Here is a 15,515-nt window from a genome sequence, read left to right as displayed (position 1 = left end):
GATACTTACTAAAATATAGTTTTTAGAATTAATTATAATTTCTTTCATTTTTTACAATAATTTAAAAATGATGATAAATAGTAATAAAAATGTCATATTTGCACATGAATTTTTAGCTTCGATGCCAAGTTGAGAAGGTATTAATTTTACTAGGATATATATATTTTTTTTTGTCTGTTACCATTTTTTCTCAGCTCTCATCGAACTCATTTCTTTTAACGATACGTCAAAATATCACGAATTGTATCTAGTCGAAGACATTATCCTTTTATAAATTTAACCCTTTACCTGTCCACAGGAGGGGATTTAAAATGACAACTTTTTTACCAAAACTTTTTCAACTTAACTTTTTAGTGTGTTCCGAAAAGTCTGTTTAAATTTAAGTTAAGTTTATATATATCTTAAATTAAAGCTAATGTAATATGAAAATGTATATGAAAAAAAACATTTCGGACTTTATTACGTCATCACGGTGAAAATGGCTAACTTACGCTATTTTTGTGTTAAAATTCTCGATTTTATATTTTACATTTTTAACAAAAATTGCTATAACTTTTTGAAAAATGTATATATCAATACAATTTTTTCACGAGAAGTAGTATTTATATACACCTTTCATTCGACATACGTTTTTTTTAAATTGGACTATTTCCCTGTATAGGGGGGAGGGGAGGTTCAAATCTTAAAAATGCATATAGAAAGTAGAACTTATTGAACTTAACTATTGAAAGTGTTCCGGAAATACTGATACTTTATATATGTATATATATATATGTATTTATTAAATTAATTATTTATAAATTATTAAATTAAAGCTTATGTAATATAGTTTAATATGATAAAGAAAATTTTCAGACTTTAGTTTGTTTTCATGGTGAAAACTAGCATCAAAGTTTATAAAAAAAAGTAATTTTTTTGTAAAAAAATTCTTTTTCATATTTTTAACTTTATTATGCTATAACTTATTGAAAAGTGTATTGATCAACGAAATTTTTTTATGAGAAATAATATTTATATCCCTCTTTCATTCGATCTAATTTATAAAAATAAATCCATTTCCCTTTATATATTTATATATTATAAATAAATATACATATATTTAATCATATATTACACTTATAAATCATAAAACTTATAATCAGAATATAAATAAGGAACTAGCAAATCATGTAGCTTTTGGAATAATCCATCAATTTTTTTAAATTAAACACTATCTACAGATTTACATCGAAGAGATTCTTATGATAGTGATTTTAATCACTGTCAGATATCATTATACTTGACCATACTATGCCCCCCCCCATTGTGCCACAACCCTACTGTGCTGGGTTTTAATAATGCTTGCTTTTATATAAAAAAGCTCTTTTTTAAAAAATATATTTTTTATACACTGACATCATTTTACGCAAACTATAGAGCAAAATGAATACTGTTTTATATTTTTACAATTAAAGCTTAAATTATAATACGAGAATTTACATAAAATTTGTTATAAATAGTAAATAAATAGTATTTAATTAATATTTTTTATTTAATCAAATGATAGTTTAAAATTATTTGAACCTAAAGTTGTCCATTTTATCTCATATCCACTTCACATAATTATCTTAGTAATAATAAAATGCAAATAATAAGATAATATAGGGTTCAACATTTTTTCTATTGAATATACCATAGTAACATATTATTTGTTAATTTAATTTTTTTATTGTTAAATTAAAACAAAAACTTATAATATACAGAAATTATTTTGTTAAAAAAATATATTTTCTATGTTAAGCAATTTTATCACACTACATAAATGATGTAAGTTGTTGCTTAAGTAATGACTACATATCATAATAACCCGTCAGAGCGTTTTATAACAAATAAAACAATTCTATTTGATTTCAACTTAAAAGATCTGTACAACTGCTTTTTACAGAAATTTGGTTTAGTTTTTATAGTTTTGAGTTTAATAATGCTGTTTTATGGAGATAAATTTTAAAAAATAATGTTGGAAGATTTTTAGAAAAATTATATGATATAATAAAAATTTATACAAATCATCATAACATTTTACAATGCAAAATTCAGACACACACTTAAGATTAAAAATGAGTTTTAATATAACTAAACGCTTAGTTATAAAACCCAATGCATTTTTCTTTTTGTTATACAAATACTCAAAGTAAAAAATTGTTTTTAGACACTTTCCATTTCTAAGTTTAAAAAAGTTTGTTTGTGTACGTGAAAACATACAATGAATGAAATTTCTTTCACAATGCAGTCACACACACACATGTAAACATATATTTATAAGTTTGCAAGTATGGCGGTAGTCACTCAAGGCTTTCACAAAGTAATAAGGATGGGGGGTATAAAAGCGAATAATATAGATGGTTTCACGTTATAGCCACGCAAGGATTATTTTTTGTTATACCTGTAAATGCCACAAACGGCATCAACAGGTAGTTTAACAGTCATTTTTCCTCGTCGAAACAACGATTGTCTGTATTTCAAATGTATGTGAATAAGTCGTTTATAAGCTTATTAAACCACTATTGAATTTACTGAATTTAATCTGCATATGGTTCGTCACGTAAATTATTCAAAATGCCTAATTTATACTCCCAGTGATTTTTATTAACTATACACAACTACACAAGTAAACCATACAGAATTCAACATTTTTTTTCACAAATAATTTTCGTTAATTTGAAAGAAAAAAACTTAGTTTAGTTCTATAGAGAAAAGTACAATGGAATTGGTTTTTGGCAACATTAAATGACACATTTTTCATGCAGACACTAAAAGCACCCCCGGAAAATGTCATTAAAACACAAAGGTTGGGTTTTGTGTTCCTTTCTCTCACAACAGGATCCATATACACCATTGATCTCACTACAAGATTTCCCGAAAGGCGAAAGCATTCAAAACAAATGTAAAATTAATTGTCGAGATTTATTCATCAACTATTATTTAATTAATTACTATTAACTATTGTTATACTATTTAAAAAGTCATTGTTTTTACTTTAAAATTTAAAATGTGTATTTGTTGGAATTTATGTGTAGAATTCATTAAAACTTATGCAACAAATATATACTAACTTATTACTTTTAAGTAGTACAATATTTCAGAAAATAGTAAAAGTAAACAGTTCTAAGTTTAATACTCACATATCTCTTTTATATCGTAAGTATTTCTATCAATTTGCAACTTCATAAGAATAAAAATACAAACAATAACTTTTGGCTGTCTTAAAAACGTATTTAAGTATTCTAATAAATTAGACATTATGAATGTTTTACGTCAAACCATCAATAACCAAACTAATACATAATAGAATAGTTCTAGTGTGTATTTTCGAGATTCAATTCAAGTAGAATCATTATAAATTCGTTAATGAGATGCTGTTTGTATTACTTTTAAATGTAAGCATAATGTATTACATTATATAACCTTACCCACTAAATCAGAGACGTCTTATAAAAAAGTTTTATGAAAATAGTATTTCAATATTTGTACGTAATGAAACTTTTTTTTTATACATATTTTTCTATTAATAGTTATAGCAGATGCATCTTGTAATTAGTGGTATACACAATGAGATAGGGGGATGTAACCAACCCCATTAAAAAATGTATCTAAATTTTAAAATAATATTATTGTTATTAGTATAAAATATATAAAATTGTACAATTTACAGTAATATTTAGTTTAAAATCTGTTTGATATGTATATCAACATATCCCATTTAAATCAATATAAATATTTTTACTTGATATTTACTAGATATTTAATTTTACATAATTATTATTTCCCTACAACAATTCTGTTATATTTTACCTATACAAAATGAATTAATTAAGTCCATAGTTTTTATTTAATATACAAATAGTTTTTCAAAAATGTTAAATTAACCCCAACAGAGTGGTAATTTAACTATTTTATTTACTTTTGACAAAATCAAATATTAAGTCTACGCAGGGACATAATTTTCAATTACAAATGTTTGTAACTCATTATTGTTATTGCTATCGTTTAATACTTTCAATGGTCTAATTAATCGTATAGCCAACTACAGTTGGACTTTCCATTTTTTGATTCTCACTTGCTAAAGACATAAACTTCCTAAATTTTTCAAAAATCCTAGTAATTAACATAGTATTGTCATGTCACACCCACGGAACTGAATCTTTAGTAGAAAGCGCAGTTTTCGCTCTACCCTGTGAGTAGTTTCGCGGTGTGCTTTAGTATATTCACAAATACGAAAAATAATTTTTATCTGTATACATTTATATACATGTACATATTTACCACACGGATGACCCATTTCCTCACCCATCGTGTTGCGCGCGCATAACAGAGCCGGGCAATTTTAAGGGATGTCGCATACTAGTAGGGTGTGTGGGTGTGTGGGCTAGCGACTTGCCGGCAACGCACACAGAAGAGTCTCTTCAGTCCAACACATTCATAACACGCCGGTAGTCACGCCATGCCAACGACCGTTAAAACTTCGAAGGACATCTGTTGAAACGTTTTTTTTTTCGTCTCCTATTCTTTTTTTTTTTTTAATATTACCGCATTTAATTAAATTTTTTCTTGGTGCCGCACTCTTATTGGTAAGCCTTATCACTTGTCTCATTCCAGTATTCTACTCGTGGAAATTCGCATGCTCTTATATTCAAAATCAACCATTCGGAATCCTAACGTGTTTATCTTCCGCATTGTCTTTAAGCAACACCGATTCGTACTAAAAGACTCATACACTATAGACATCTCTGTTATTTGCCCTGGAAGCCAAATATTCAATCATTATCAGCTGTACGCCGCAACTATAGAATGATAGCCTTTATCATAAGACTATCTACACTTAGTATTGTTTTCCTTGGACCACCGTTAACTGATGCTCTGCATGCCGGTGCTAGCGCAAACTTAAAAAACACTATTCATAATTTGGAAAATCATCAATATAAAGACTCTAGAAAATGTCTACTACCATTGGCAGATCTTAAACGTACCGTGAAACGACATACGAATAAACGTCAACAAGCAGCTAATAGTAACCACAATTACGAATATTATGACGATGGTGGCGGCGGTGTCGGCGAAGGAGGAGGGGGAGGAGGTAGTAGTGTTGGAGATATAGCCGATGGTATTTTGGACGATTATTATGATCCTGACTTAATCACGGATCCTAGAGACCGGATGTTGCCAGTTATTTACAATCCGCGGCCTTTGTATGCGGCACCGGGACAATTACCGCAACAAACACAACAACAGCAGGTACCGCTTTCAGAAACACCATACAATAGGTACCAAGACGAGACCAACAGAATCGCTAACCCATTCGAGATACCTATAATTGGTGAGTGATTATAACATTATATCTACAGTAATTAAGACATTTAACGATTTCTAACTATTTATATCAAACTCTAAGAGATACATATAAATATGTATCCATGTTCTTAGGTAAATATTTCATAAACTGTAAATGACAATTAATTATACAAAATAAAGACATTTTTCGAAAAATGCATACGATTTATTTTTCTATTTTTATTGAAAATGTACTTATCAGGACATTGACTACAATTTTTAAATAGATATTTTTAATTTATAAGATTGCCAGATGAGCAAAATTGAAACTATTTAAATATTGTACAACACATATTGTATAATCAATGAATTTCAATTTCATTTTTTTGTAACCAAAGTACAAATTATCGAAAATCAATCAGCAAAACATTTAAGTCACTGGAAGAGCAAGTCTTATAAATATTATAGTAGCACTACGTTTTTTTTTTCATTGAATTTTTAAATTATATTTTAGATATAATAATCTGACAAATTATAATAACCGTTATTTAACGCGTGGTTCAAATTTGAATTTAACTTTAAAATTATAATAACTTATGACTTATGTACAGAATTATTTTTTCAAACCACTCAATAACTCTCAAAATAAAAATAATTAAAAAATATTTTTTGATTATTTTAAGTTACATATTGTGTTCGAATTATTTAATATGTAATACTCTTTAAGTTCTTTCCTTAAGCATTGTATGGGTATCAAATTTGTTTTTTCAAATGGGAACAAATATCTTGAGTTTAATAAACTGATGTATTTTTTTTTAATAGTAAATAGCGTCTGATAATATTATATTTAATACGCTTATCAGATATAACACTTTAAAATTTCGAATAATGATCAAAATGTTTTAAATACAGTAATTTGAGGCATAATTTTGTGATTTAACATTTATGAATACACCAAATGGCAAAACATAAAGTATATCTGTTGATGAACTCATAATTAATAACAAACGTCACGTATCTGTGAATAGCAACGTCGTAAAAAACAATTAGATATCTTTATTTATAAACGCTTTTATATAATACAGGTGTTTTAATTCAAAAGCTCAAAGAAAATTTAAAAAACTCGAAACTATAAAGTGTTATATTTAATAAACGGATAAAGCTATATTAAATATTTAAATGCTACATATCAGTGAATATCGACGTTATAAAAGAACAATTAGCTACTTGTATCTGAAATTCCTCCTGTATTATACATGTATATTAACTTAAAAATGTGAAACTTTAATATTTTATATCAAATAAACGAATAAAATGATATTAAAAATTCAAATGCCATTTACTGTAAAATTAAAGACTCAAACATTTTATTAAATTCAAAATGTGTGTTTCTATTTAATAAAACAAAATTGGCATCTTAACAAGACATTAGGAATTAACTTAAAAAGTATTACCCCATTAATAATTTGAAAACAATATGTAACTAAAATTAACCAAATAAAAAATTTTAAAAAATTGTTTTTCCTAATACTAATTGAGTGAGATATGATAAAAAATCACCTAGTTTGAGCCCATTATTTGTTTAAATAAATAAAAAAACAATATTTGTTTCAACTGATTAATAGTTAAACCACTATACTTTTATAAATAGAATGAAAAATTTAAAATAGTCAATGCATAACTATAAATTGATATTACGCATAACAATAGCATATACATTTACCCGTATTTTATGTTATTATAGTTCATTAAAAAAATATTTTTATTTCTACTATATGCAATATAGTATATAAAAATATATATAGAAAAATATCCTATTTGAAAGTTATAACTTTTGTAAATTATAACATTAATAAAAAAATTTTAAATCAAAATTTTACTTTAATTTTATTATTTGATAATTTTATTTCTTATTCACAATAATCGGCATAACTATTAGGAATCCGGTTTAAACAAATTTATAAATTAAAAATTAGCCTTTTCATAAAATGTAAATATATTATCAATTTTATACTTAAAAGGTTAAGATCAAGTATTTTAGTTATCACATGGAAGTTATTACAATTTTGTAGTGATGGAGGTGAAACTTAATTATGGTTAATTTTTATTACTAGGCATTTCTGTTCCTACTGTCGAAGTAAATATTTTTCAAAAAGTTGTTATGGATCAATCTTCTCTTAATTAGATCATTATCTATTAAATAATCAAGTTGATTATGTACTTTGCCTTTTGAAAAAACAATTTTGACACCCTTTTTGAGGGATAAAAATAAAAGACTTTAGATTTTATAAATTGAGAAAACATGTACTTTAATGAAATAAAAAAATATATATCCTCAAAAGTTATTCTAATTAAGTGGTTCATGATAAATTAATCACTCTGTATAATTGACTAATTGTAATAATGTTTATATATAAATATACTTAATATAACTGTTAAATATATATTAGGATCTTTCCCTGTGTTTAGTATATAAATATCGATATCTGTGAGTCTGGACTTGCTGGACACCCGTAAATCCACCACTATAAATGCTAGAATGATGAAATACGTTCACCAAAAAAAATATAATTACATTAAAAGGGTGTCCATTATAAAGGATACTTCTCGAATATAACAACAATGTTTTAATATAATACAAACAAACTTGTATAATTACTTTAAAAAAATAAATAAATATTTTTATCCTAAAAACCTTGTGATACGATAATATAAAATAGGTTTATTGATCATTTTGAACATACCTTATTTTTTTATTAAGCTATTAAACAAGTTCTAGAAAACAATGGCTAAATCGAATCATCATAAGATATTCTTAAGGAAATCAAATTACAACATCAACTTAAATACAAGTCCTTGTAAAGTTATCATCAATCCTTTAATCGTAACAACTTGATAGAAAATTTAACTAGTAATTTCTTGATATAAGCTTATTGCTTAAAATTAAATTGATATAATGAAATTAATTTTAGTTTTAAAGGTATTAACTAATTCCTATGGGCTCAAAGCTTTCTAGGAACTTAACTAATAAAACAGGCATTTTTTGTCTTCCCTATTGAATTACGTATGATATCTGTGTATGTAATTATACGTATACAGATATCATGTACTTAAAGTGTATGTTTATCTATAAATGAAACATTGCGTGCACAATGTTCAAATAATGATATAGTATCATTATGTACTTTATACAACTTTGAGTTGTAATTAACTTTAAAGCACATAAATTATTATTTTTCAATGCATGTTTAACTTTATATTTTTTCATTAAAAATATTAATGTAAAATTTCAAAACATTACACTGTATATTATTTTATTTACATAATTGGCCATTTTAATATTTCATATTTTCTTATTATAATCAATTTCTACACAAATCAAACTGTTTTTTAAATTAAAATATCTACTTAGTTAAAAAAAAAAAAATTTATAACTATTTATTAAAATTGAAAAAATTAAACCAATAATATTTTTTAAAACCACTTAAATAACAAAATACATGGCATTTAATTTAATTTAAACTAATTGGTATAAATAGCTAAAATAACTATTTTCTTTATATTAAAAAAATATATATATATATTATATTTTAAATAACTTAAAAAAAACTTTTGATGCATGGTTAAAAAATCCTTTAAATTATAAATTTATCAATGTATCAATCATGTATATTATATTGTAATAATATATCGAATTTGAATAGATAATATTAATAATTTATCAAGGATTTTTTATTTATTTAAAAATTAATGATTGTGAAAAATGGGTACATGAAGTAGAATGAGATATTAAACGTACCTTAAATCATTAATTGATTATACATTGTTATTACGTTATCTTTTTTTTTTTTGCTATTTAACCTGTAAGAATGATATAATTTTTATTTAATTAAATATTAAGTTTTTTCAATATTTGCAGTCAAAACTATACTAGACTGTTCATTAATAAATACAACTTATATTTTATAAATAAAATATGCATTTATATATTTTGTTTTTGGGCCATTTAAAAAGGACGTTGTTTTTTAAATATACAGTAAAGTGTTGAAATATTTTTCATTTTAGGGTGAAATAAATCTCCCTAATATACCTTACACTATAACTCGATCACTATAAATCACATTGATATTTTTCAAACCTATTGAAACATATCTTTACTGGCTGATAATATGACTGGAATGATTTAACAAAATATATGCATACATATAAATCCGGACTCTAGTTACGATATTGTAAATTAAATATAATAATCAATCACAAATACAATGAAAGAAATTGTTAAATAAAAACCAAAAATTTTCAAATTTCTATTGAGATTACTTAAAAACACCGATTTAAAACAAAAATAAAATATAAAAACTTTCTAACAATTCTATGTAAAAAATATTTAAAAATAATCATTGTGAGTACAAATAACATATTACACAAAGAGCAATTTTTAAATAAAATATAATTCATTACAGACAATTGAATAATATTATAAAATCAAGAGTATTGCGTTGACAGAATAAATTATAATTGAGTATTATTTATCATAAAAATTCACAATTATAAATTCGTAAGGAAATTTCATTGCTAAATTAATTTTAATAAAAATAATAATACACAAAAACAACAAAATGTATAGCCCACGGTGTTTATTTTATCATTCAAATTTTAAATATAAACAACTAACTCATTAATCATGATATTGAAGTAAGTATTTTTAGCAATTCAAAAGAAAGTTTTTAATAAGTTTCTAAAAAACTTAATGTCTTTAAAGTTTATGACGCTCACGCTCAATATGCAAAGACATCATAATTTGTAATATTCTATGTCTTTTGTGTAAGTTCTTGATTTCATCTATTTTCACACAATTGTATCTAAGTATAGTTAGAACATTTATCAGAATTTTCAAACTGTACTGCTATTTATTTAATCCAATCTATAGTTAAAGATATAATCAAATCTTTAATCAATGACTTAAAATATAGAAAATTTGTTAATATATTTTTATAATTAAATAAATATACAAAATATCCCATATATTAATACAAGTAAGAACTATAAACTTAAGTGTTCTTCAAAAAAGACACTTAAAACAAATATAAAATTAATTAAAATTTTTGAGAAACTTAAAATGTTTTATAAGTTTTTTGACTAAGATTTATATTTACATCCTCCCTTCAATTAGACCAGACATGCGAACTTCATTGATACCCAATTTGATTTCCTATGAAATATGCCAAACTGTTTAAAAGACTTTAAACAGAATATAAGAAAAGAGACAGTTTTTGTAATGTATACAGAGAAACCCAACACCTCTGCAAAGAGGTAAATAATCGGATATTTAGAATAAATACAAAAATATACCAAAGATGTTTTTACATCTTAATAAATTTACTATTTATGAAATCTAATTAATTAATATTAGAATAAAAATTGAATATTAAATTACTCAGTAATTCTATTTAAAAGTAAAGTTTTTGTGTATTATTTTAATTTTTTAATCCATTTAAAAAATAATACTTTAAATTTGAGTTAATGAAATTTTACTAATGAAAAGGTAAAAAAAAATCGTTTTAACTAATAAACAATTTTATTTCGTTAGATTTTTTCTTTAGTTAGCATTTTATTTTATAATCAAATCGAAAGTTTAACAGAAAATAAATTTGAACAGCGTGTCCACTGTTTAAATTGCTTTTTTATATTTTAGAAACTCGTTTATAATATAATTTTCCAATTACTCGTCTTCAAAAACTGTCATATTTATCACTACATCAGCTCTCTTTAACATTAATTTAATAAAACAGCATTATTTCGCTAACATTGAAGTATTTGACTTTCTTGTATATATTATATAAAAGTAGACGAAATTTAAACTAATTTATTGTTGAAATACTTTTAAAATTAAATCAAAATTCAAGACACATCATATTCATTTTAAATAATCCAAAAAATTATACATCAGTATTTGATTTAATATAAATATTGTCGAAATTTCAATAATAATTACTTGAATAAAATTGTTAAATTATTTTTAGGATACTATATTTTCATGACATAAAGATCTAAAATTTCGGGAAACTTAAAAATATAAAAATGGTTAAGCTATTTCTAAATAATATGAAATTTTCATTTTATTACGCCATTTGTCGATATCTAGAAAAATTTAATTCTTAATCGTTTTAAATGTAAAATCTCAAACAAGAGCAATTTTAGTCCATGGGGCAATTTAAATATGAACATCTATCCATTTTAGACTTCATTAACATAGTCGTTGCATTTAACAAGTTTTTGTTAAAAAGTCATTATGTTTAGTGCAAATAGGATTTCGTAAGCTGGAATAAATATAAAAGTCGCGCTTTTGAAAGATTACCATTTTCATTCATTTTGGCCAACTTAATGCCTGTATTAACATTACAAAAGATTACTTAGTATATGCAAACTAAAATTTTCGGGCAAGTTTTGATTTAAATTTTGATGTATTTTAATCCGATATTATCCAAAAGTTTTTAAACTATAATCATTTAAGGAAGCTAAATTACTTAAGCAAACATAATATTATTAATACAACATAAAGTTATAGAACACTTTTGATTGTGTCACTATTGCGCTTTTTCACCACAAACAAAAGCATTATCAAATTTTGAATATCAAATTCTTAAATTAATCAAATATTGCGTAGAACAAGTTTTTTTTTCCTGGATCGTAGCCTTTAGCTCTTAAATAATTTTAAAATTATAAATTCAAACAATTTAATGTTTGATTAGTTGCCAGAACTAAATGAGTGTTGAACAAAATAATAATAACAACGCAGTTAATGTAATAACTGTAAGTGTGTTATTATAAGAACATTTTACTTTATTTATACGTTAACTTAATTACATTCAAAAATGGAAACGTTAAATTGACGTCATATAGAAATAAACAGGTAAAAAAATTATTATATAAAGCAGACACGCAGAATAAGAGTAATTATTAATTTGCTTTTGTGAATACTAGCACGTTATATATTTTTTCATACAACAAAGGGAACTTTAAGCGGATGAAATTCGTTTTCTATACGTTCATGATAATACGCGTAAAAATTGTAATGTATTTCATATAAATCACTACATGATATTTCTTAAGCGTTTTAGTAGAAAAAAGTATAAATTTGTAAACTGAAGTTAGTGAATAATTTAAAATCATTGTAAAACAATAGGTAATAAATTATTTTTAATGGATGCTTACTCATAAATACAAACATAGAATACAATTATTAAAAAAAATCATTATAACTTATAATAATGAAAATAGAATATTTGAAAATTTTGTAATGATTGTGATAATTGTATAAATGATGTTGGTATTCTGAAATTGGTATACAAATTCTATACGAGATCTTATTCATCCAGCTGCAAATTTTTTGTTTGTAATTTTTTTAACAAATTAGCTCATAACTAGAAAGAAAAATTCAAAATCACATAGAATATTTTTGGATATACAACCTATTGAAACTAAAAATCTGATTTCTAGATTTGATATTTAACTTATCATCAAAAAAGTGTTAAACAGAAATTCACTTTAAAAGTTTTGAATGTGATGAATGTTGTAAAAGAGTGATTATTGTACAAAAAAAAGCTTATTAAAATATCTTACAAACCGATTTTAATGATCCTAAACAATGTTACTTATCTAGATACACGACAAATGGTGTGAAATTCTACCACATTTAACATTAATGATTTGTCTTATCTTTTATTTCTTGCTTAGCTTTTACTAATGGTTTTTATCGTTTGTAAATAAAAGAAAAATATTATTTTAAATCTATTTTTTTTTTAAACGTAAATTCCTAGTTACTGCGACGCCAATTATTTATTTTTCTAAGATAGTTATAATTTTAAATTATAAATGGTAATAGATGGTAAAATGGTAATAAAATAGTAGTAGAAAATATATTAACAAATGAAAATCTAGCTAAATTAAAATAGTTTTATGTTGTAAACATTGAATTCAATTGTATACAATATGATGATTCTCTTAATAATAACTAATTGTCATAATCTAATGTATTATTATAATATATAATATAATAATATCAATATAAAAAAAAAACATTTTTTGTTTGTGGATATTAAGTCCACTTTCAAACTTAGTCACACACCTCTACTCTCTAACTAATATAATCAAGCAAAATAGGCACAAAAATCAAGAATCAGAAAATTAAAATACACTTAACTACAAAACAAAAACTATTTCAAAACTCTTTTGTTACAGGGGCGTCATATTTATATAATGCATTAATAGACTGATCATCATAATCATCTGACTTTTTGCGATATTGTTTAAGTTAAAAACATTATATTAGGCTAAAATANGATATTGTTTAAGTTAGAAACATTATATTAGGCTAAAATATTTCCCTCACGAACGAATCGTTGATTTTTCAAAACTCTCTCGAAAAGTTTACAGTATAACGGTTTTATTACACTTGTTGCTGGGTCGGCTGAAAACGCATGCGCTTTCATTATGTTCCATATTTCAATTCTATACAATTCAATTGAGTTTCTCTGTTTGAGGAAATTGAAACCAACAAATATTTCCAAGTACAAAATTTCGTTAAAAGTTTTTATTGTATGAAACCATTTGACAGACTATACATTTAATATATGTTGTATATTTTAGTCTACAACAACTGTAATTAGAAAAATAGATAACAGTAAAATAGCTATAAGAACAGTTTCTTTATAGAATGCCATATTATTATTGCTCCCTTTGAGCACAATCCCTTATGGCCGAAACGCCCACACATAATAAAGTGAACTGTGTTCGGTATCACCACCGCCCATATCGAATAAACGTACTCTGTTGTTTTTATATGTTTATACGTGTGGTGGTTTTGTAATATATAAAGACTGTGTACTTTCGGCACGGCAAATCGATAAAAATCGTGAAGTGAGAGAAAAGTGAACGACGTAAAATGAGAGAAGCGAATAGAAAAAAGTAATTTTCGTTAGCCAACAACAACCATGAAACAGCTTAGATATACAAAGTACTCTCATGCAACGTTAGTCACTGTAACGACAGAAGCAATTGTTGCATTGCGTTTGGCTACTATGTTTGCTAGGTGACAGGAATTGACCAACGTAACTGTCACAACAACGACAGGGATTTTAAATTTGTTATATTTTAGTACACTCAAATGTAGATAAATGATTTTTTTTTTTTAGTTAATTTTAGTTGACTTTTATACTGTTCCATTCATACTGTGGAATAGAAAATGATTTTCTGCAGAGAAAAAAATTGATTAAAAACAATTTTAAGGTGTAATCACTAATAAATAAAATAATTTTTTGCAAAATTGAACGGTAAAATCAATAAAGATACAGTTACTACTATTTTTACTGAGAGCAGTAGTTAAGATTTTATGTTTTTTTATCGCAAAATTCAGTCATAAAAAAATTAATTTAAAAATAATAAATTTCAGTATTTTATCAACATAATCATATCATCTAACACTAGGACTCTGAATTTTTGTCTTCATATTTTTTTAACAGTAATATTGTCAACAAAAAATTGTACACACAAGTCTTTTCCACTAAAGTAAACCGTCAAAATAAATTATTTTATACTAATAAAAAAACATCACTTTCACAACAGTCCTCTCATTTCCCTTCCAATGAAAATTCACTACCACACATTTCCTAGCATAAATAAAAAATAACAATTTTATTTACATAAACTAATTAATTAAACAATGTATAAACAACATTTATTTCCCAACACAAATATATATATATAACTTTTATTCTTATAGACCATTACATTTTTTTTTTATATATATAATGATTTAATGCTTGTAAGAGTATAGAGAAGAGCGTTGTACTCTAGAATAATTTTTGTGCAATCATATTTAGTTTCTTAAAAAAAATGAATAATTCATTTGGACTATCTTTGTAAATTATAATCAAGTTAACACACTACACTTTTTTAATTCATCCTAAAATAATATTTATTCTTTAATTGTTTTAGTAATAATATTGTTTTTGTGTATAATATAATCAATGAACATTTATAAATTCAGTGGTATTAATTTAATGATTATGATTTCCCTTACATCGATTTTACTGCATAAAAATAATTAAAACACAAAATCCTAGAACTCCAGAATTGTACTTTCTTCCTTACAGCAAAATTCATCGATTTCATCACTAATTGACTTATTATAAAAGAATTTGTGACTT

At 24.4% G+C, this 15,515-nt stretch overlaps 1 protein-coding gene across 2 annotated transcripts in view; it reads left to right on the top strand.

The window, feature by feature from the left end:
- The first annotated feature begins 4,383 nt into the window (after positions 1 to 4,383).
- Positions 4,384 to 15,515, top strand: part of LOC126896661 (uncharacterized) — a 30,531-nt gene continuing 19,399 nt past the window's right edge. Inside the window, exon 1 of one of the 2 annotated variants that reach the window (XM_050669614.1) lies at positions 4,384 to 5,353. In XM_050669614.1, coding sequence (XP_050525571.1) covers positions 4,828 to 5,353 — 526 coding nt within the window. In that variant the 5' untranslated portion in view covers positions 4,384 to 4,827. The remainder of the gene's footprint in view (positions 5,354 to 15,515) is intronic. The other variant, XM_050669615.1, reaches the window with a different exon arrangement.

Source organism: Daktulosphaira vitifoliae, unplaced genomic scaffold (assembly GCF_025091365.1).
Source record: "Daktulosphaira vitifoliae isolate Bord-2020 unplaced genomic scaffold, ASM2509136v1 Scaffold_1, whole genome shotgun sequence".
Classification (NCBI taxonomy): Eukaryota; Metazoa; Arthropoda; class Insecta; order Hemiptera; family Phylloxeridae; genus Daktulosphaira; species Daktulosphaira vitifoliae.
The sequence above is the reverse complement of the archived record's forward strand: the minus strand, read 5'-3'. Positions and strand labels throughout refer to the sequence as shown.